Raw genomic sequence first — 23612 nt, forward strand, 5'->3', positions numbered from 1 at the left:
CCCTACACAATTTGAGAAGTTCCTGAATCAGTGCCGTTGTCTTTGCATATTCTTGCCTTTGATGGATTTCTCTTCCACAGACTTACCTGCTGTTTACCTTGACCATGCTATATGCAAGTGTCAGCAGATGTTCCCCATGCTCTTGCATTACAAGAGGCAGTAAAGAATCATTCCCTCTACCTTCTGCTCAGCACTCCAGAATGTATAGATTTCCTCCTCCTTTGTTCCCAGCTGAAGAGAAACCATGTTTTATTCTGCCAATCACACCTGTCCCTTCCCCATGTTACAAAACACTGCTCTCTCTCGTTCAGCCACAGCACCCATGCTATGTTCTTCTGCAGCCTTCTGTGCATTTCTGTTGTCGTGGAAGGTCTCTTCAGCTGGTTTAAAAAAGAAAGCCAGTAATTTTCCTCTCATGTTTCTCCTGAACATCCACATTGTCCAAGAAATGGCGTGCTTACTGTTTATTCCATTCTGAACAGTCTCCGAAAATATGGTCCGTGAGGCATTGGGTCTGCTGCTTCCTATTGCACTGGCAGGGATATTCTTGTGCGGAAAACCTGACGCCTGTAAGGCCCCAAGAACAGCAGCGTCAGAGAAAGGGTTTCATTCAGTGTAGGTGTCCCTTGCTTTCCCATTTACTTTTGTTTGCCTGGGTGGCTTTTCATGCTATTAAGCTGTGTATTGGACTTAAGGTCAAGCCTAGACAACATCTCTGTCCTTGGGCCACCCTTCCTGACCACCACAGCAACAAAATTACCTGCATTGGTCACCACAGTTCAAGGGTAACAGCCATAAAACTTTCACAAGTTAGTGTCCAGTCCTAGGTAACACGAGCAGTGATGCTTAAAGGATAAATTACCCTAAGGACACCATAGGATTGCATTTTCAAAACAAACAGTGAAACAATTTTCTAATGGTAACAGAGATCATACTTTATGTTATGTTTTATAGACCTACAAATAATACTAGATCGAAGGAATCACGCTCCCAAAAAGCTAGATGCCTCCCCATAGATCCTCCATAGATCAGGAAGGGAAGAGGAGGAACAGGAGTCCTTTGCAGCCTGAGTGGCAGCATAAATTACTTTAAGTGTTTTATATTACAGTTAATGCTATGAAATAAGCTAACCATAAATTTCTCATTAGCAATGCTGCAAAAATTAATATACCTCACATGCAATTACCATCCACTGTGTACTCCAAATGGATTAACAAAATAAAGAGCGTTTCAAAATAAAGGACACTTCACATATTTTCTGTTGGCTATCCATTTAAAACATGCTTCGCAGTGCAGGTTGAGAGGCACTGGAACCAGGGAAGTTACAACAGTAAGAGCAATCGCTCCTTTCAGCATGGGAGGATACGAGGATCTGTGCAGTGCCAGGTGAGCAATGAGCAGCCATCGTGCTGTCAATCACTGGCACTGTCATCTTATCTTGGGAGAGCCTTAATAAGGGGCTTGGTGGGGAACTGTATGTTGCAAGCTCTATTTAGGGCAGAAAAGCTGTCAAGGGCTGGATTAGTCAAATTTGCACTAACTGCATCAATTTCTTGCTTTTATTTTATTTTAGATTTTCATAGCTTCATTTGGTTTCTTTTAATTTTTCCTGTGTCTTGAAGATTTTTTCAAGATTGTGAATGTTTTTATGCAGTGTTAACTTTGTGTGATGGCAGTGCTGGATACCTGCCATTTCACTTTTGTGCCTGTGCCCACACGCTGATAGGAAGGCTGAGAAGGAAGTCAATACTCGATCTCTTCCACAGGTGGAAAATAGTATCAAAACATGAAGCTCAACCACTGTCAGCCCCTGACTGCAAGAACACCCCTCAGAGTAGCACTATTTCCCCCCACTTGTTTCTAGCACATAGTCATTCTCTTGTCCCGCTGCCAGTTCATCTGCCCTGCTGGGCAGGTTGAGTAAAGCTCCACATTCCTAGGACCTCCTTGCTCATCCCCACCAGATTTGTAGAGTCAAATATTAAGTAATGTCATGGCTTTATCAAGAGTCTTACAGGTGCTTTTTGTCTTTCTCCTGTGTAAGAATCAGAAAGTAGCCCCAAAGTAGTTAGAGAAGAAACAAAAGCTACAGTAAAGCTTTTGATTTTGCTCCTCCTCTTTGTTGAAACCCATATCCTAAGTCTCGGTGAAGCATCCCTTGGATGGGGCATAATGCCAAGTCTGAAAAAGGATAACAAGCAGGGGAAATCCTGCTTTGTGGTGGGAAGGAGCGTGTGCCCTGGCTGGGTTTTACTTGCCAAATTTACCTTTCATTAAGCTTTCTGGAAACACCATAGACTAAAATCATCAGACAGATGATACCTGCTTTCAAACAACCATCAGGCCACCCCTGTGTTTAGTCAGACCCAACAAACTCATGGGTGTGCTGGTTTGGGCTGGGGTCGAGTTAATTTTCTTGGTAGTAGCTGGCATGGGGCTGTGTTTGGGATTTGTGCTGGAAATGGCGTTGATAATACAGGGATGTTTTAGTTCCTCTGAGCAGCGCTTACACAGAGCCAAGGGCTTTTCTGCTCCTCACCCCACCAGCGAGCAGGCTGGGGGGGTACGAGAAGGGACAGGGCAGGGGACATAGGTGGGACAGCTGGCCCCAACTGACCAAAGGGACATTCCATATCATGAGATGTCATGCTCAGCATATGAAGTTGGGGGAAGAAGAAGGAAGGAGGGGAGGTTTGAAATCCCAGGTAACCATTCGCGTGATGGAGCCTGGCTTTCCTGAGGATGGCTGAACACCTGCCTGCTGATGGGAAGTGGTGAATGAACTCCTTGGTTTGCTTTCCTTGCATGTGTGGCTTTTGATTTACTTCTTGAAGTGTCTTTATCTCAACTCAGGAGTTTTCTCATTTTTACCCTTCTAATTCTCTTCCCCATCCCACCAGGGGGGAGTGAGTGAGTGGTGCTTAGTTGCTGGCTGGGGTTAAACCATGACAAAGGGCTTCATACTCCGGGAATTTCCTGAAGATTTCTGCAAGAAGTTCAGCAATGAAGGTGTTCAGCTCAGCTGCAGTGAAATAATTTGATTCAACACTTCCAGAGTTTTATTTCACTATTTCAGTATTAAATCCAAAACAACCTTTTGTTATGCTCAGAGACAGAAGCGCACATTGAAGGAAGCCTGGAAGACATAACTTGGAGGCAGGTAGGAGCAAGACCCTGCAGGAGCCTGTCTTTGTCTAGTGTCTACTCTGAGGGAAATTTCAGGGTACCACAACGGGTATACAAAGGGTGCTCACAAATCACAAGAAATTATTACAGCTAGATGAACAGATACGCTAGTCTCCAGGAGAAAAATACTTGTTTTCTTACCCATCTCACTTCTGATAGGCACACAGAAATTTTACCATTCACTAGCAGGGCAAGTAGCACCAAATGACTGCAAACACATGAACAAAACAGCATCCTTTTGTATAGCATGCATGAGCACTACTACTTAGTTCTAGCACTTGAATGTATTATATGTTGCAGCACACATATTTTAAAGCAAAATCTGTTTGGCCACTGTTCTCTAGTACTGAGGACACATTTGTGGTCCATCCTCCCATTGGGTGGAATGCACTGGGATGGGCACCGTGCACTCTGTCTCAGGTAGTCAGGCAGCTCACTGAGTTGTGTACTGACACTGATGGCTTTCAAGTGCTTTAGAAGAAGGTTCAGATGACGGAATAGAAGTCTACAGCATAATGATGGACGGTTCTGCCTGAAGAGGACTTTTGTTTCTGGCAGGGAGCCACCTGGGAAATTCTTGCCTGAGAGCTTTGGAAACTCTCATCTGAACTTTGCTCATAAGGAAGGTTTTGCAACTGGCAACTCAGAGCAGCAAGTTCCCCATTTTGGACTCAGCCTGGCAGCAAGGACAACCTCCTGGAAACTAAATCTGGGTCTTGAGATCATCATTCTGCTGGGTTTTAACAGAGAGAATCAGAATTTGTTCTTGTGTGTTACCTTCTGCTTTCCAAGCTGGTTAGTAAAACTGATAGCCCGTTAGAGACTTGTGGCAGAACCATGCAATTTAGCTGCTCTCAACAGAGGAAGATTTTAGTTTCTGTAGTCTTTTTTTGCTTTGGTTTAGCACCTTGTCTGAAACCTTCCTCTTGAATGGGAGCTTTGCCAGGGGAGGTGTGTGATACTAGTGTTAGCGGGAGTCATACCCTTTCCAGAGACATTTGGGAATAGGGTCTGAAGTAAGTGGGCACATTAAAATATACCTTTTGGAGATGTTTTCAGTTACATCCCTTTTTCACATTGCTGCAGGTTTGTTCTTTGTTGCTAGCACCCATCTGCTCTGAGCTACTTGTCTGTCCTAGTTTTCTCCTCTGTTAATTCTCCATGTCAGCCAAATACAGTTTTCCTGCATTGCTTCAAAATGGATCATTTCGGAGACCTTTTCCTTGGCTACAATTGCTTTAGATAAAAGTAGCATATCCTCACTCACTGAAGAACCACACAGGCAATCAATCTGCAATGATAATAAACATTTTCTATTCAGCCTTTGTTAGAAGCTGAAGCACTGGTTGCACACAGCTGTCATCATTACAGACAGTTTAGGACTATCAGGCTGGCATGGTTTAACCCCAGCCGGCAGCTAAGTACCACACAGCTGCTCAGTCGCTCCCCTCCACCCCAGCAAGGTGGGGAGAAGAATTGGGAAACAAGGTAAAATGTGAAGGTTGAGATAAGAACAATTCAATAACTGAAATACAATAAAATAATAACAATGATAATAACAATAATAATTATGATGATGATGATAAAGGATAGAGAAGGGGAGAGGAATAAAATCCAAAGGGAAGGGGAAAAAAACAACCCAAATGATGCACAATACAATTGCTCATCACCCGCTGACCGATGCCCGACCAATCCATCCCCCAGCAGTGACCAGCCCCTCCCAGCCAACACCTCCCAGTTTATATGTTGAGCATGACGTTCTATGGTATGGAATATCCCTTTGGCTAGTTCAGGTCAGCTGTCCTGGCGGTGTCCCCTCCGCTCCTCACTGGCAGGGCCTAAAAAACTGAGAAGTTCTTGACTTAGTTTAAGCATCAGTTAGCAACAACTAAAAATATCAGTGTGTTACCCATGTTATTCTCATACTAAATCCAAAACATGGCACTGCACCAGCTACTGAGAAGAAAATTAAACCAGGACACAGGCATTTGTGATTTTAAATGTCAATCACTATTGGCATAATAGCCTCATCAGCACAGGTGCTTTGTGTCACAAAGAATTGATTGCTGTTATGGTAGTACCTTTGCTGATGAAAGTCATGTAGCTGACCTACTATTTTTCCCCCCAGAAAAATATTCAGAACTTTGTTTACTTATTCGGCACTCACGGTACAGTGACGTGGGTGTGCAAGCAGAGCTGCGGAGATACAAAGGGTAAGTCTTCATTTGGGCTTCTTATATTTGCTTGTTAAAACTGATTCACATTTTGTTAGAAGAGAAGCCTCGTTATATGCTTATCCACCATCAGCCTCAAGGTGTTGTGGTTGCACTCAGATTTCTTTCTATTATATAGTTTAATTGGGTAAAGTAACCAGCCTGAAACACTAAAAACAGTTCTAAAGTCTCTGTTTTAATTTTTCTTCCTTGTGCTGGATAGAGCTACCTAGAAGCAAAAAGAACGGGAGTGGGTGGGGGTGGGGGGCAGGGGGGAAGTTGAAGAAAGGAGAGAAAAGGACAGAGTTTACACAATCACATTTCAATCACATGAGCTAGTGAAGCCTGTCAATCTATTCACGCAAAATAAATGAACAAACTGCACATATCTACTTGTGTCTATCCACTGGCCAGGCTGTGAGCTGCAAGAAGCATCAGTTGCCAGCAACCAGGACACCTCTACTCTCGTGCAGTGATTTGTCTTTCTTGGGCCTTTGCCACCAGGTTGGCTAGGAAATCCAGCATCAAGTCAGAAATCTGTGCCGGGGCTGTGGTGTTCCCCATCTCTCTCTCTTCTGTCCCTTGGGCGGCTCTCCCCAGCATCAAAAGGCACTGATGAGAAAACCCAGGGAAGGAGAGCGGGTACGTACAGCCGCTCATCCAGCCAGCCCTTGGAGCTGGGCAGGGAGGAGGCCTTGCTGGGCAGTTCAATTCACCCTACTGGGCACATATGAAGTAGCCAGATGATTTCCAGCCCAGAGGTGTCTTTTTCTCTCCAAGGGCTGTGAATGGGGCCCATGGTGACTGACTCAGGTGAGGGGAGCCCACAGAGTAACTCTGAAGGTGAGGAGAGCAAGGTCCTTCCTTCTGCAGCCATGTCTCTGCAGGTCCCACACACTCCTCTTTGGGCCCCGTTCCTGCTTTGTGATGTCACTTTGCTCTGCCTTGGCTCTGCTTGCCATCTTCAAGTCCTCAGTGGCTGTGTCTTCTATTCTGTTTTTGCCAGCTTATTTTCTTACCCAAAATGTTAATTTTAAGAATACTAGGCAGCTTTTTCAAGCGCATTTGGGTGGGTATGGATAACAGTCTACATAGCAAGACCCCAAATATTTACTTAATGTAAATTCCCAGATAGCCATCATCCCTTAGGACTTGCTGCTGATGACAGATCCTTAGGTCATAATTCTTTGTGCTGTGAGCAGCTAACTCTGATTTATAACCTCAAATGTCCAGAGCAGCTGCATGACCCAGCGCCTTGGCTTAGCACGTCGTTGGGAATGGTTTGCTGGTCAGCACACAGCACTTAATGGTTTTTGCAGGGGACACTGTGCCCAGAGACAGCAAGTGAGCAAGTTCAGCCCTTCATACTTCATACCTTTAGGGTGAGACTGCTGTCAGTCTGGCTTTCCTGCACCATCACTGCTCTTTTCTGCCACACCAAGATACAGACCATTTAAACAGAGGGGCTCAAGCAGTTCCCAGGAGTTTCAGCTGCTGTGCCTCGCCGGGCTGTTTCCCAGTCAGGGTTTGTAGCAGAGGATGACACGGTACCCACCCCCTCTCCCCTTAATAAGACATTTCTGTTCATAACTTTTCTTGCAAAGCCAAAACCAGCCCTGGTACACTCTGGCAGAAGAAGCTCAGCAGGACCACTGACCTGCACCTGCCTCGTTGTCACAGCCCCAACAGAGAGGTCTGGAGGGTGTGACGAGGGTAGTAAGCAGTTACACATCTGAGCCTGTCCCTCTGAAATACCCGCATGTTCCCTTACACTCTGTGTTGCACATGTCGCCCCATCCCTCTGCAGCAGGAAAAGACTTTTGGTAAGTACATGTAGCTCAGCGAGAGCTCTGCCCTGGCAGAACCCTGACTCTGGCATCTAATTTCAGTCCCTGCAGATGACTCCCCACGGCACTAATTAAGGTTACCCTTTTCAGTGTGGCTGCATTTTCATTCTTTCTCCCAATGAGACTCCTATGAAGGCCCTATTACCTGGTGAACACACCTAATTGTTGCACCAGATTTTGCAGTGCAGTATTATCATGATTACACTCTGCTTGAGCCTTTCAAATTCATCTGGGCTACAACACCAAACCTTGCTCAGCAAAGACCTTCATTGTTGATATTGTCCCCAATATCCCACCATATTCAAGTCTATTCAAGCCTATTGTAAGTGCAAGAGTATGATGGTTTATGAATGACTAATTTTTACCCACTTGGATAAACTTACTCATCACAGAAGTGTACTTGGGGAAATCCCTAAGGAGGCATGTGTCACTGCATTTTCTCTCTCCTTGCAGCACAACCCTGCACATCTGTTCTTTCCTGCTAAGCCCTGAGTACAAGTCACTGCCACGGCAGTCTCGTGTCACCCGTTTTGTTCCCAGTGGTGTTCTTAGAGGCTCTTCACTGTGTTCTTACTCAGCTGAAGCAGGGAAGCATTCAAGCTGCTGCGCTGAGCATTTAAGACATCCAGGAGAAAGCAGCCACACTCACCTGGAGACCAGGAGCTTCTTCTGTGACTTGTGAGACACAGCAGGCTCTATTACAGGTATAGGTCAGGGCCAGGGGACCTGTGCCTTGCTTTTAGTGTTGCAGGAACTTTTGCTAAGCATGACCCATGGGACCCGCTTGGGGGAATGCTGGTTAGCAGTAAGAATGGCAGGCAGGTTTGTAGAATCATAGAATCATTTAGGTTGGAAAAGATCTTTAAGATCATCACGCCCAACTGTTAACCCAGGACCACCAAGTCCGCCACTAAAGTGGCACACCTATGCATATTTAAACACTTTCAGGGATGGTGATTCCACCACCTCCCTGGGCAGCCTGTTCCAATGCCTAACCACCCTTTCAGTGAAGAAATTTTTCCTAATATCCGATCTAAACCTCCTCTGGTGTAACTTGAGGCCATTTCCTCTTGTCTTGTCACTTGTTATCTGGGAGAACAGACTGAACACCATCTGCCTCCAGCCTCCTTTCAGGTAGTTATAGAGAGCACCAATATCCCTTCTGAGTCTCCTCTGCTCCAGGCTAAACAACCCCAGTTCCCTCAGCTGCTCCTCATAAGCCTTGTGCTCCAGACCCTCCACCAGCTGCGTTGTCCTTCTTTGGATGGAGCTAATGATCTTTTCCAACCTAAATGTCTCTATGATTCAGCTGCATGTTGCATCAGCAGCCAGGGTCTGTGCTGAGTTAGGTAGGGTACCAGGTGGGTACCTGCCTTCCTGTGCTACTCCATGCCCCACTGGTAGCAGCACTGAGGGACTGGCAGCACCAGAGACATGGTGATGCAGAGACCAGGAGGTGTCTGAGTCAGACCAGCTCAGTGGTCAGCTAACAAAAGTACCTTTCCCTGTGTTTCGAGGGGGAAAAAAACATCCAACTCCATAGCTGTAGCTATATAAAGGGAAACACTGAATATTTGTTTTGCAAATTTTGAAAACAGCAAAATTATGGTTTTTTCTCCAACAAACCTGAGACCTGGTGACCAATCCTGATTCATACCAAGAATATTTTCAGCTTTCAGAAGGGCAAGTGGCCTGTGTGAAGCACCTACCAGCTAACAAATACAAGCAGTCACTTGCAAGTGTGAAGTGTAACTCAAAAAGCTGAGTGCCGTGTTCCTTTCAGAAGTGTTAGTGACTGCTCTCTGGTCGGCAGGTTGCTAAATTTCCTGGGAAACAGAAATACACAGCTTTAAAATAAAGACAGCAGAGAACTCACAAATTGCATCTTAGTTCTTTTATTACAGTGAAGACCTGCACAGTACTAGCCTACTGAAAGAATAAATGATACAAGTAACTTTTCATCAGAAAGGAGTCAATACAAGGTAAAAATGGCCTAGAAATCATAGCTGTTGCAAACTATAAAGTTTGAGTTGGGGTCTCCAGCTGTTGTTTCCCATTGGAGTAGGTCCAGAGATCACAAGGTTCTTGATGGAAGTTTCTCCTTTAACAAGCTGGGGAGGTAAAGAGGAGAAGCAGATTAAGAGGCATGTTTTCTCCACACATTACACAAAATGCTAGGAGGTGTTTTGCCTAAATGCAGGACATCAAAAAGGCAATTTTTTAGCAGTTGCTCCCCCCTCCCCTATCTGCACACATGTTTCCTAACCGGTTCAGATCAGTAAAAACAAATTACGGTGAATTGTTTCCAGTACAAAATACACTGTGGGGCAGGTTGGAATTGTCTGATGCTATTGGTTATCTGTGTTAGATACGCTGAAAGGTCAATCTTAATTAAAAAAAAAAAAAAAAAGCAGGGGATCAGAAATTTCTGTAGTTTTCATTCACATTTTTAAAGCAAAGCCTTTTGCCTCTTGTGATAGAGTAGATGTGAGTTCTGCAGCTGCACGGCGTTAGCTGAGGGCACGAGCTCACACCTGAGCCCAGACGAGCCGTGCAGCCACGTTGCCACAAGCCCCTGGCTCAGCTGCAGCAGCACCACCCCTCCTGTGCAAGAAGCCAGTCTTTTCAGGGTTTAGCTGCCCCTTCCTGCTCACGCCTCGGGTAAGGCAGCTCTGCACCCACACCGGGAAGGTGGGGAGACCCTGTCCTGCTCAATCCCTCCCGTGTGGCCTCCCACCGCGCTGGGCTGGCACGGCACACCAAGCCTGGGCACAGCATGGACCCTGCCAGGAGCCAAGGTGCATCCATGAGGACCCGGGGACGGTGTCTTGTACCGGACATTACCTTCCTCCACCACGTGGCGGTAGAAGCACCAGGGGACACCAGCAGGATGCGCCTCGAAGCAGCACCCCTTCTTTTCACACTCCTTAGCTGTGATACCAGGGAAGCCACAGTTTATCCTGGTGTGAGGATCGCTGGGACACACTTTCTTAACTGCGTAAAGCAAAAATGAAGGAAGGAGGTTTTGTTACTTTCTGCTGCATTTACCTGGTGGCATAATTCACAAATAAAAGGCAGGCCACAAAGGTGAGGCCAGTGAGCAGACATGACAGCCACGATGACCTTCTCCATACCAATTTCAGGCAGCAGGTTCACCCAAATCCTCACCACGCCTGTTAGGCAAAACTAAATACCAAGGAGTGAGGAACTGCTACGGTGCCCCCGGGGACAGAGGGGGGAAAATTCACCCCTAGAAGTGTCTGGTAGGCAGCAACCCAGCTTTCCTCTCCCAGGTCCAGCAATGGGGTGAAAAGCCACCATGTGTCTCCCATGACAGTACCACAGACACTGGACTTGGCCCAGGGTATATTCACGACCTGATCCACTGCTAACCCCAGAGCAGCCTAGGTAATATGGGGAGGGAAAAACGCAGCCTCCTCCGTGTGCCAGCTTGAGGTATGGAAAGGAGGTAGGTCATTTAGGAGGAAATCACAGCTCATTGAGGCAATTTAAAATAATAACACAAGCAATGAGGTTACACCACCTGGCCTGAATAATTCAGTTTTCCTCTCCTGAAACAGTTCTGCTCAGAAAAGCAGTTCTGTGAGAATGACACTGAAAGGTGCTGCCGTTTGTTCTTGATTTTCATGATGTGCAAACAGCAAAATTATGTTTTTTTCTCCAACAAACCTGAGACCTGGTGACCAATCCTGATTCATACCAAGTTATTTTATTGGTAACATTGTCTTTGCACCCTCACTTCCTTTCATTTCACCTGTGCAACTGCTGGGATTGCTCTGAAGTTCTCCTAAGGAGTCATGCAATCAGCCCAGTAAAAAGCTGGCGTTTAGCAGTTACGTAAATTATACACCCAGTCACTGAAGGACTGGAAGAGCAGCTCTTACCCTCTCTGAGGAAACAGAGGCAAAAAATGGAAACAGGACATAGAAGGTTTAGAAGGAAAAATGTAATGGAGAAAAAGATTTCCCCTGGAATATTTTGGAGTTTGCATTAAACGAAGACTGGGAGAAAAAATGGAAGAGAAAAAAAAAAAGAAGCACCAAGTGGAATTACGTTGGGAAGCAGGCAGGAGAGAAAGGAAGTAGCAATTATCAAAACAGGCTGGAGAAAAGAGAAAAAAAAAAACAACTGGAAGTTGTAGGATGCCTGTGGTCTTCTGTACAGGTGTCAAACAACTGCTCAGGACTTTGACATGCAGTGCTAAAGCCCTCCTCAGCCATAGAGAAAACCCATTCAAATAAGTGCTGAGGATCCCTTGCTCTACTGATGAACAAGACCACAAATGGCAGTGAAATGTTTTTAAATACTCAGCATGGGTTCTTTGATAATTAGAAACCTGAAAGAAGAGGAAATATATTGTGTGAACAGGATGAGACAAAAGACTGATTGGTAAGCAAGGTTTGACTTTGCATTTTACTACCAGTGGTCTTCTAATAAAGGTTTGTGCTCACTTCGTTAGCCTGAGAAAAAAAGCAGAGCTGCTCCTGGGTTGTACACATTTCTGCATAATCAAACACTAGGTAAATCAGTGTTTCTGGCAGAGATATTACCTTTCTTTGGTTTAGCAGCAAAGCACCAGGGTACGTCAGGGACTGAAGCGTCGAAGCAGCACCCAGCTTTCCTGCACTCCTTTGCTGAGATTCCCGGGTAGCCGCAGTTCTTCCGCTCCTTGGGGATCACTTTACACTGGCATCTTGCTGTTCAGGACAGGAGTAGCAAGGGACTGGGTGTCAGTTTGCACACTCGTTAGCGGAGATGCATTTATCAGATGTCCACTGAGAACAATGATCTTTCCCTAGATTCTGTCCATCTTTGCAAGTGCACCTTCTCTGTCACTTGCTAAGACCAAAACTTCTGCAGTTTAAAAGCTGCTTTTAAACTCCACCAATTGCAGTAAGGGTTGAAAATCTGTGCTCTCGCTTGCAGCCAAGCAAGCCCAGTACAGTGGGGTCTGTGGACTTCAAATAGACCATGTCAAATGGTAATAACCCATAACTTCAAATATCATGCTAGTAAATGTTTGCTACTTTGCCCACGTCATGCAAAGAAAGGATTAAGGGTCCAGTGGATATTCAAAGAGGTGTAAAGATACAAAATCTTGGCCTTCTCCTCAGGTGACTAGAAAAACATAAGAATATGTGCAAGTAGTTGCGGCTATACTTTTAATATTTAAAGTCTACTGCACAGTCATCCACAACCAAGAATTTCTGGACATGTCCCTAGCTGCCTGTCATTGAGTTACTTGCTTTTCACTTCCTAAGTTGTCTAAATGACTTGTCTTTTTGAGGAGGCAGATAGACTCCTTTGAAATTGTATTCATGTGACAAAGTAGCATAAAATGAATGTCAGAAGACTATTTAGATCGAGCTTGGTCCTGTTTGAGTCCGAGTCCCATTCTAGAGAGCTCCCAGGCACATCTGTCCCTTTGCCTTTGCAGCACAAGAGATGACCTGCAACGATTTTGCCACAGATATCTCTGGAAAAATTAAAAAGTAGACTCTGGTAATAGTAGCAGAGCAAAACATTTGCTGTCTGATAGGTAAAGTGGAGATGTGCTCTTGCTGCATTTACAGTCAGTAGGACCAGGCCCACATACATACCTGTGAAGGCAACAGCAGATGAATGTACTTACTTGGTGGTGCCTTTCCCTCTGCCAGGGTGCTGAGGGCTATGACAAGGATGGCAGAGAGTGCACAGATCACTTTGAGATCCATTTCTTGGAAGGTGGTTGGAGGAGAGGTGCTGCTTTGCCCAGGAGCAGCTCATTTTATATGCACCTCATGTTTGCCTGGCAAGGTCTGATAACATTGTTCCATCTGATGCTTCACCCAGAGGTTGACTTTTCTTTTGTTTAATTAGGAAATGTTGCCATGTGTAGTTTGATATCCTTAAGAGAAATTTCTAGGTTCCCATGAGCTATTGATAATGTGTCTATTATGTAACTATAGGTACTTATCTACCACATGATCCCATAATCTATTAAGTGGATGCTGTTGGGTGCCTCGGGCAGCCCCAGCTGATTTCATTGCCATTGGAGTGTTTCACACCTCTGGGCAGCTTTAAATGGTTGCCACTACTGAAAAATACGTACATGTATTTCCTGTCCAAGTGTATCTTTTCTGCCTCAGTTTTTCCCTGGCCTTAAGGTTTTGGTTATGCTTACTCTGAAATGGGCAAAGCAGGAGGGCTGGAGGTGTGACACCTCCAAGCTTCAGAAGACCACAGGGCAAACCATGCAGCTGAAGAGAGGCATAAATACGGAAAGTGGAAGATGTGACTGAAATACCGAGCCCAGCCGAGGCTGCTGTTTGTTTCCACACATGAGGCAATTTGAACCAGTTTGGAATAGGAAAAAAAGGTAAGGTAAGGGGGGGAGGGGGGGAAACCAACCAAAACCAAAAATGCCAAGAGGGACGACAGCATAAAGAGGCTCAAGAGAGGAAAAGAAAAGTTATATATGATCTCAGCCTGACCCACAGGCACTGTGCTCACCCAGGGGCCAGACCCAGGTGCCCCAGCTGATGTTTTGGAGTTGCTGTCCTGCACAAGGAGCAGACCCCTTCCCAGCCTGTGGGTCCTGTCCCAGGGGGACCGCAGTGGGGGCTTCCCCCATCCCCTCTGTCCAGTCCCCAGAGCAGCACATTGCCTCCCACCCCATCTGACACCATGGACACAGGATTTGCTAAAACCAGACTTCCAAAGCACCACATTTGACCTATTAATTTCCTGATTGCTTTTCCCCTGGTTTCCAAGGTGACCTCTAAGGCAGCATTTGGGCTGTTTCAGGACCATGGGCCTTGGGACTTGGACTGCCCACTCAAACTTTAATCTCCCTTTTGTACATTTTTCTACCATTTACTGTAACATTTCTCAACTTCTAGCTACTTTCAGATGCTTGACCACAAGCAGAACAGTGCCAGGGAGAGGGACACAAACAGTGGGATGGTGGGAACATCTCTGCACCCCCTCCAGAGGAGGTACCCACAGAGCAGGCAAGGGAAAACCACCAGGGAATTCTTCCTGTTCATCACCAAAAAGGGGATTCAATACATTTTTTTTTCATCTTTCACAGAATTGTGTCTTCATGCCTTTCATTATTATACATGAGTTTGTTTTGTGTCTCTTTCCTTGACAAAGTTCGAAGTGAAAACTTCTAACTTCTATAGTTGTGTTTTGAAGGTAATCTATTTGTTGAAAAGTATTTTGAACCCTGTGGGAGGTATTTTGGTCTGCAAGGGAGAAAATAGTAAGAGCTCATTTTCCTGCTCTTTAACTTATTTAATGCTTTATGGACTTTATTTGTGTCCATCCCTATTGAATATATTGATGGCACTTCTTACTGAAAGTTGTGATTCATAAACCAATTAGTGCATTCTTCATTTCACAAGATACCAACAAGTTCCAGCACTCAGCAGTTCATATCACGCAATGTACCTCCATCACTGGGAGAAAGCATCATACTTAAAAATCCAATTTTCTCCTTATGTGCAAAGTCGACAGTTCTCCCAAAGGCCCATCATGATGCCCAGTCCAGTAAAGTCATTAGTAATTTTTCCATCAGCTTTCTTCTTATGGTGCAGGGTGTGAGACTGGCTGAAATGTTGCCCTTTCATGGGAGGAAAACCATTATCTGGGAACACTGTTTTCAAACTTCGGTGGAGTTCTCAACAGATTAGCAGCCCATCACGTGTCAGGTGAAACTGCCGATAACCTTGGACCCTCCTGCTTCTTACCTTACCGGACATCCATTAAGTCCTTATCTGTTGGCTGCTACCTCTTGGGTCCAATCCCAGCTGCATGCACAAAAACAAACCTACCATTGAGGGTTTTTTGCAGCAAGAGTGTTCGATAGGCATCTTAAAACAAACACAGCAAAAGAAATAAGCTTTTTGCTTTCTACCAGATAATTACTTTAAGATCTTTAATATGTTTATATAGTAAAGCTTTGAAAATTATCTGGGGTTTCCCTGTAAATATGTTTCCTTCCCTGAGGCCAGCACCTGCCTAGACCTTTTGGTAACTCAGTATAGGGTGCCCAGGCTCTGTGAGTGCCCATGGCCAGAAGGGGCTTGGAGGGCTCCTTCCTCCCCTCCAGCCTCTGTGTCCCCTCTCACCACCTTCCTCCAGTCCCACAGAGGTTTTTAGCTGAACTGGTGCTCTCATTTCCTTCCCAGCAAGGAAATGGAGAAATCTCCACGGCTGGTACAGACCCTGCCGCAGGTCAGTAACAGGGTGCAACCTTTTATTCTAATATTGCAGAATTTTTGAAGGATGTTGGTATTTTTAAATTTTCTTTTCACTTAAAACCAAAGAACCAGCAACCAACAGCACAACTTAGGTTTTCATCCTAAAGAGGGCTTTTTTTGTCCTAAAGGGAATCTCCTTTTGTGGTAACTGTTAGTATGAGTGCTGACCTGAGAAATCTGTCATTGGGCTAACACTACTGCACGAGAGCCCACAAAATAAATCCCAAGTTATGAGTGCTCCCTAAAATAAATCATCATAAAAGAGAAAAAAATCAGAGACAAAGCAGAGGGGACTCTTCATCAATTTTGCTCCTTCCAGCTGTGTGAGGGGCACTCAGCAGAAGGAGAGGCTCAGGAGTCTGACAACACCACTTAGGTGAGCCTCTCGCTACATGCCGCTCATTCACTGCAGCGCCAGTTTTTATGAGAGTGTTTCTAGAAACCATAGCAATGAGTAAGTACTGTTCTCCCTTATCATTAGGCTCATTGTTTGTCTTGCTTCACAACGGCCGCTGGTGCCCTGCCACATCTCCCTTCCTCCACTCCTTTTGGAGGTACATGTGGTGTAGGGAACAGTGCAGGTGCCTGCTCTCCCCCATGGTATGGCCTGTAGGACCACAATGTTTAAAGGGTGTATTTTTCAGGGTGTACTTCCCATGGGGCCCATAGGACCATGCTGTGGGGATGCTCTACCATGATGAGCTATATGGGTGGTTTGTGTACAGCACAGCGGGCAGCTGCTGTGTCTGTGGGTAGGGTCTGGGCTCCCAGCATGGGGGTGTTCCTCTCAGTACGCCTCTCTGGATGAGATGCTATGGCTGGAAGTAGGGAAGTGTCTTCCAGCTACTGTCCTGCTGACCCTTGTGTTTTCAATAGGCACATTCCCATGTGGCACTTGTCCTTGCAAGGCATAGTACAGTGATGAGCTTCCTTGCTGCTTCTGTTAAAAACTAGAGAAAATCAAATAAAAATAAATAAATTAGGGGACTGGATCTGGAGCTGCAGATTTTTGCATGCAGCAGGAATCCTGGGCTAATGTCAGAAATCATTTCAGTTCTCCCTAGTCCCTGGTGTAAATTAGAGTTACCTGGATGCTGAAAAAAACTTTTAATACACTCTTTAAGCAATGTTGCAGTCAATTCATAGAATCATAGAATGGTTTGGGTTGGAAGGGACCTTAAAAGATCATCTAGTTCCAAGCCCCCTGCCATGGGCAGGGACACCTGCCACTAGACCAGTTTGCTCAAAGCCCCATCCAGCCTGGCCTTGAATGCTTCCAGGGATGGGGCATCCACAAATAATGTCCCTTCCTGATCTGAGCCTGTACTCGTTTATTTCTGTGTCAAACACATCTAGGAATGGGAGTTTCAAGAGGCCAGCAAGGTTGCTGAGATTGTGCAGGAGTGTGCATTTGAACAGAAGTAAAAATACCTGGAAGAGGTTCCCAGCTCAATGCCTGTAACAAGCATCGTGGTCTCAGATATGTACTGGGCTTCCCTAGCAGAGGTTATTCTCTAGCCCAGATAAAAAATCCCTGTGTTTTTGAAGCGTAGAGGTTAATATTTTGAATAACTGAGGGAGGTGGTTAATTATGTTATTTTTAGATATAGGTCTGTTGTAAAACATGCTCAAAATCTTTGTTTCCCACAAAGCAGGCAAGAGCTGTGCTGCAGCTTGGAGGTGTCTATGCAGAGCGGTACAACTGGTGCCACTCATCGGGGTCACTCTTCCTGGGTACAGACTGGGGCTGGCTTCCCTTTTTTATGTCAGTGTGGCTCCCATTTCAGAAGCAATCAGCCAAGCAACACTTCATAGGGAAGCTTAAAAATACCACAACTGGGAAAACACAGCTGGACCTAACTATAGCACAGGAGACTCTAAAACTTGAAACTGTGCATGTTGTTAATCACAGGCTGAAATATGGGACAGTTGAGAATTCTGAAAAAACTTAAACACTCATTCATGTATGTAAGACCCTGGAGTCCAGCCAAAGGTTTTGCAGCGCTCGTTACATGGTTGCTGCCTGGCTTGCTTTTACAAGCCATGCTACAGAGAAACCTTTTGCATAAAAATGTCAGCCACCAGAACAGGGGCAGATATGTGTCACTAGGGGAAACAGGGAAGGCAGAGTCAGGAGGAATTGGATATAGAGAGAAACTCTGTGACCCTCGCGTACACCGAAGTTCAGATGTAGGTTACTGCAGCAGTCTGCATCCCACCACATGTCTTGTCTCCCCGAACTGCTAAACTCACCCTCAAGGCAACCAAAATCTGAACAGGTCTGGAGAAGGAGCTACAGAAAGACACATTTTGCTGTAATTGGTGGTGGTGGAGGCAGAGGAGAAAGTAGCAGGGCTGAAAGGTACTATACAATCTCTGATGACCTGTTGTGTAAGATGCATTGATGCATGCTTGGGAGAAGTGACATTTCTGCTGTAAAAGAGGGAGAGGGCTGTCAGCCTCCCACATATTTTAACCAGATGAGTTAGCACACAAAAGCCCTCAGATGAGGATGTTAACTGCCTATCTACCAACTAAGCTGTGGGTTCAAAAAATAAACAGAGAAAATCCTGCATCTTAATTCTGGGAATGGAGAGTTCAGAGTGACCATTGAGACCCACTGCTTCGATAAAACACACCTACCTGAAAGATACTGACACAGGTGTCAAAACCAACTTTAATTCTTCGAGGGAATTTTGTGGAATAATATGTCATTTCTACAAACCACAGACCATGCTGGAGTAGGGGTTTTGTGACATTTCTGCGGCCAGCATCCTTGCATAAGGTAAAATTGAAAAAAATAATTACTTGAAGTTAATCAAATATATAACTCAGAGCTGAGTCAGACCTAAAAGTCTGAATTTCAACATCCAATACCTTGCAAAATGTTTTGGTTGCAATTGCAAATCTCAGTGCCAATTTAGAAATATAGATCCAAGACTTTTATTTCCCCTAATGCTTCTGGGTTCTCCAAGCAGCCTGTGATACCTGCATTGTCAGCACTTGCCTTTTTTGTTTTGTTTTGGGTTTTTTTTGTGAGCACCAAAGTAACACCAGAAAAGGTTTATCATTCTGAGATGAGGTTGGGACCAGTCTGTGGACACACTGGCTGTAGTTAGCAAGGCAGGGAAAGAAGCATTTTGTTTCTCTTCTAGACCCCATCAGTTTTGCAGTGACCCAGAGAGGGGAAGGAACTCTTGAATTGTGGAAGACCTAGTTCAAGACATGGCCACTGAAAAGTCTCTTTGTGATAGTGGTTGTGATACATTCCAGTTAACCATGGCCCAAATGATAAAAAACTCCAAATCCTGATCTATTACCTTCTAAAAAGGGAAGCATACAAACAAGGAGATTTATTAAATGGAACCTAAAGGAAGACTAAAATGGGTGAAATGATTGTAAACTGCAGGGTGCTATTTAAAGACGCAATATGAAATACTTAAGGTAAATACTTAACATCAAACAAAAAAATATGAAACTGATGTCCTCAAGCACACATATATATCCAGAACAATTAAATGGTAGAAGCTACTAGAAAAAAAAGACCTTTTTAAAAAGCCAAATAAAGAAAACGGGGGAAAAAAACAAACCAAAACTGACTGCAGGGAAGTAAAATCATAAAGAGATAAACAAATAACTTCCTTTAAGATAAGAAACAAAGGTCAGTAATCACAAGGCAGAGGAGAGCATTTTTATTGTTCAACATACTCATAAAGGATCAAGACAGCTTGGTGAATAACGAGGTGATTAATATGCTGGTGATTCAGAATTATTTTTCATGTTTTTCAAAAGTGCAGGTAACTGAACAGTTGCAGAAATATCTTACAAGACTGACTGGGTGATAAATGGCAAATGAAAGGCAGAGTGGGTAAGTGCAAAGCAAAGTGCATGGAGGAAGAGTAACCTAATTATATAAACACAAAGATGGGCTGCAAATTAGCTATTGTCAGTCACAAAGCTTTGCATCACTGTGGATATACCGACTGAATATTCGAAGTGTCAAAAAGGCAAATTGAGTTTTAGTAGCTATTAGGAAAGGGACCGAGTACAAAGCAGCAAATATAATTTTGATACCACTGCAGTCCCTGCTGTTCCTATGTCTGCATCACTTTGTGACATTCTGGTTGATCCAATTTAAAAAGGAGAAAGTGTAATTAGAAGAGATGCTGTGAAGAGCCCTCCAGCTCATGGGAGCAATGAGCTATGAAAAAAGGTTTTGAAGAGTGTAAGGATCTTAGAAAATAAGTTGTCACAGGATGGACAGGGAAGGTTTTCTCCTGGGAAAGTAACAGGGTAACAAGCAGAGGGCAGGAGCCAGTGGACAGTTTTCCTCTTCAGGGAGAAGTCACAAGAAGGCTCCTGCAGAGAGTTATGCTGGGACTTTTGCAGCTTAACAAACTCATAAACCATCTGGAAAAGGAGACGAGAGGGCAAAATTTGTTGCCAACAATATTTCTGCGGTAGTAAAGATATGAGCCAATTGCTGAGATGGATTATGCAAAATTGAATGACTGCAGAATAAGATGGCAGGTGATGCTTAATGTCCGTAAGTATGAAGTGATACACTTCTGGGAATGGAGCGTTCCTGCCTTTTCAAATAAAACAATGGGCCCTGAGGTGTTCACGATCACTCGGGTATGTGTGAGTATGATGTAAGTATGACATGAGCATATGGAGGATAACAGACAGTTTTATGAAAACACGAGCTCAGTGCTTAGCAACCATGAGAAAAGCAAATGGCAGGTTAACAATTATTAGGCAAGGGATAGAGAATCACACAGATTCACTCTGTTATGCCATTTTATAAATCCACGGTATGTCTAATTTTTCATGCTGTGTTTCCAATCTCCAGCCTGCAAAAAGTCCCATAGCGAGGTTGGTGGTGTGGGACAGCATCCACACCAGGAATGACCACATACACTAGGTTTCTCCAGCCTGTGAGCTTCATACAGGTCACAGGAGGCAGAGCTCACTGTCTCATCTAACAAAAGTCCAAGTGGCAGGTTAGAAGCATGTGAAGGAAGACGGTTCTTCACTGAGCCTGTGGATATGATGCAATCCAGTTGTGGAGCTCCCTTCTGCAGGATGTTGTGGATGCTAAAACATCACACAGGTCGGAAAAGCAATTGGATAAACTCATTGAAGAAAAATTGTTTGGGGCTATTAAATCCCCAAACTATACATGTATCTGAGGAAACGTCTAAGCTGCAAATCATTGCAGGTTGGAAGAGTATTCTGTGAAAGTATCACTGCCCATGCCTGGCTGGACTTTAGCTGATGTTACTCACCATCTCTCAGAATACAACCACCAGAATGCATTCAATAAAATGATGAGGCAGGGGTTACAACTGAGAAGAATATGGTGTATGGCTGTATTCTCTCTACTCCTTCTTGAAGTTTTCCTGTAAGCCCTTGTAGCTGGCCAAGCATGGCATGAGGCACTGGGCTAGGGATGGATTTAGCTTAGGCTGGCCAATCCTATGATTTTATCATTGCACCTTTTGATTTTCATCATTTTTAGGAGCATCTTTTCAAACTCTCCGGAATTGATGAGTTTAATCATATGGTGAAAGTTTTGAGTTCAAAACCAAGACAATCTAGTTTGGTTTTAATACTGAATCAGGTAAAAATGTCCCTGTTTGGAGAATGGAAAATGCTGTGATGGGTGGAGTTTCACAGATGTTTCTGAAACTCACCAAAACCCAAAGCAAACCTACTCCTGGGGACTGGTTGTAATTACCAGAAGAAAGACTCAAATCTAGCACCGCTTGTGAAAGGTGCTAGATTTGGGAAGGATTTCTGGGTCAGTTCCTTCCCACGGTGATTGGCAGGAGGGAGGGAGGGAAAGATGCTTGCAGATGCAGTGAAGATGCATGCCCTGTGGTGCAGCCAGCAAGGGGTATGAGCAGGCCAACACTTCTCACCTGCACCCAGGACAAGAGACAGGGAGGCACCAAGACTGGTTGGCAGCTCCAAACACTGAGGTGCTGAGGGCAGTGGCATGGAAGAGCTGATAAATATTGCCCATATTGTATCATTTTAGCATAACTCATTCATTAATGTCAGAGCAAGTGGTAGCATATATAGGAACACAGAGGGGTTGGCAGCCATTAATTCTGCAAGCTAAAGGTAAATGTTCCCCTTTAATTTTTTTTGCAGCTTCTTAGAGTAGATTGTGAATCTGGTTTTCACTTTACATATCAAGGACTGAATATTATTCAGGACACATGAAAAAAAATAATCCATCGTTTTCATTTGCTACTATGGGAACAGTGGGTGATCAAAACTTCAAAAACAGGCAATGCAGGCAAAGGGCTATAAGGTTATTTCTGGCACAAATAGCTGAAGAGATAAATACAAATGAGAAATTCCTGAAATAGGAGAAGCAGAAGACCTGTGAAATAATAAGCGAGCCTAAGACATCATGTGGGAGGAAAAGGTCATTTCAGAGAAGGTTTGCCATAGCCGTTTCAAAAGCGGGTAGCAAAAAGATACTGCCTAAACAGCCATCTCCAAAGAACAGTGAGGACTGGAGAAGGCTCAGTGGGAGGTACAGTGTGGCAGGGTCTGCACAAAATGTAGAGGGCAGAAAGTGACCTGCACTGACTCAACTGAGCTGCTAGCAAAAATTACCTACGGTGGCAGCAGAGTGGAGTCAGGACACTTGCTGCATTTACTAAGTTTAAGTTACTGCTCTTTTCATTCATGACTGAGTGGAGGAAATGCTGGTCAGGAAGTGTTTCTTCTGTACCAATTAAATGAAGTTAAAAATAGAGGGAGAAATATTAAGCTTTAATGTTAGTAAGAGTATATGAGTATTAACAGGAGAGCTACTTTGTGGGAAAACTACCTCTCTATATAGTTAAATTATTCAAAGGAGTTAACAAAACAATGAAAGAAAAAGGTAGAAATTTCAAAAGAAAAAAGAAGACTAGCTATAAAATTCCTTCAGAATTTTCCTTTTAAGGATTTTAAGAGAGTGAGCATATGAAGTGAACTGTAAAGTCTCGGCAAGAATCAGAAAAGGAAAAAGAATATTTTCTTCCTCTCAAAACTGTAAAATCTTGATAAGAACATTTTTTTCTACTGTGTTTCTTATAATACATGACTACAGGTGAGAGCATTGCAGAAGCCACAAAGGTCGTTAGCTCAGGCCTACACAAGCATGTTGGCAGTCTCCAGCTGGGATGAAGGATGCCACAGCAGATGAAATGGCACCTGAGGCTGCCCTTGCTGCATCCTGCTTACCTGATGTAACCCGACGAAAGACGATGCAACATGCTAGACTATAGCTGAGGTGCAAGAACTAGATCAAATGTACCTAGCAGGATTAAGACATTGCTTGTTAGAGTTGACTGGGATTTTTTTCAACTTAAAATTTTGTTGGGATGAGTAGATTGGAATAGAAACTTGATGCCTGTAAGGACTGCACTGGCAAATACCGTCGTGACAGTTCTTCCCAATCTGAAGATGTTTTTGGATGGGACAGGCAGCAAGCAAGAGAGGTCTCTGACAGCTCAACAAAAAGCCATTTGCAACAGTTCCTGGAAGGGAAAATCCATCCAGGCTTTTTAAAAACCAAAAATAGCACAGTTGGTTCATGAATTCCCTGAGTCTAGAATATTCAGCAGCTGGGAGGATACTCGCCCTCTTCTTGTGACCATGGAGGCTGGTGCCTAGGGCCAAAGGCAGCACCTTGTCAAGGAGGTGGCACCAGTTCAATCTTTTCCCCTTTTGTATAAGGCCCAGAAAACCCCTTTAATAGTGAGAACATACAGTCATTTTGGTGCAAATAGGAAATAATCAAATTTTGAAGGTAAAAGATACTGTTCACATTTTCTGTATATGTCACACAGACAATACAGTATCCCAAGAGGGCTCTCATACTGGATCACTGGATTAAATCTCTCATTTGTAACACAATAAAATAAATTGTCAAACACATTTCTGTCCACCGTAGCAAAACAGCAATTGATTCATGCCCATAAATACAGGGAGGAAAATGTTAATGTTGCAGTAAATCAAGCAGCTTTCCTCTCTATAATATTTTGCTTTTCAGAAGTGAGACCTGAATTCTCAACGTCTCACTGCTAATGGAA

At 44.2% G+C, this 23612-nt stretch overlaps 1 protein-coding gene across 1 annotated transcript; it reads right to left on the reverse strand.

The window, feature by feature from the left end:
* Positions 1-5414: 5414 nt before the first annotated feature.
* LOC308059424 (uncharacterized protein) lies at positions 5415-23202 on the reverse strand. The gene is made up of 3 exons (XM_080376768.1): positions 12900-23202; positions 11818-11964; positions 5415-10240 (listed from the first exon to the last, which is right to left on the reverse strand). The coding sequence occupies exons 1-3, from the start codon at positions 12979-12981 to the stop codon at positions 9897-9899; spliced, it is 573 nt and encodes a 190-aa protein (XP_080232894.1). The 5' UTR covers positions 12982-23202; the 3' UTR covers positions 5415-9896.
* Positions 23203-23612: the final 410 nt, after the last annotated feature.

Source organism: Falco punctatus (genome assembly GCF_963210335.1).
Source record: "Falco punctatus genome assembly, chromosome: 2".
Taxonomy (NCBI): Eukaryota; Metazoa; Chordata; class Aves; order Falconiformes; family Falconidae; genus Falco; species Falco punctatus.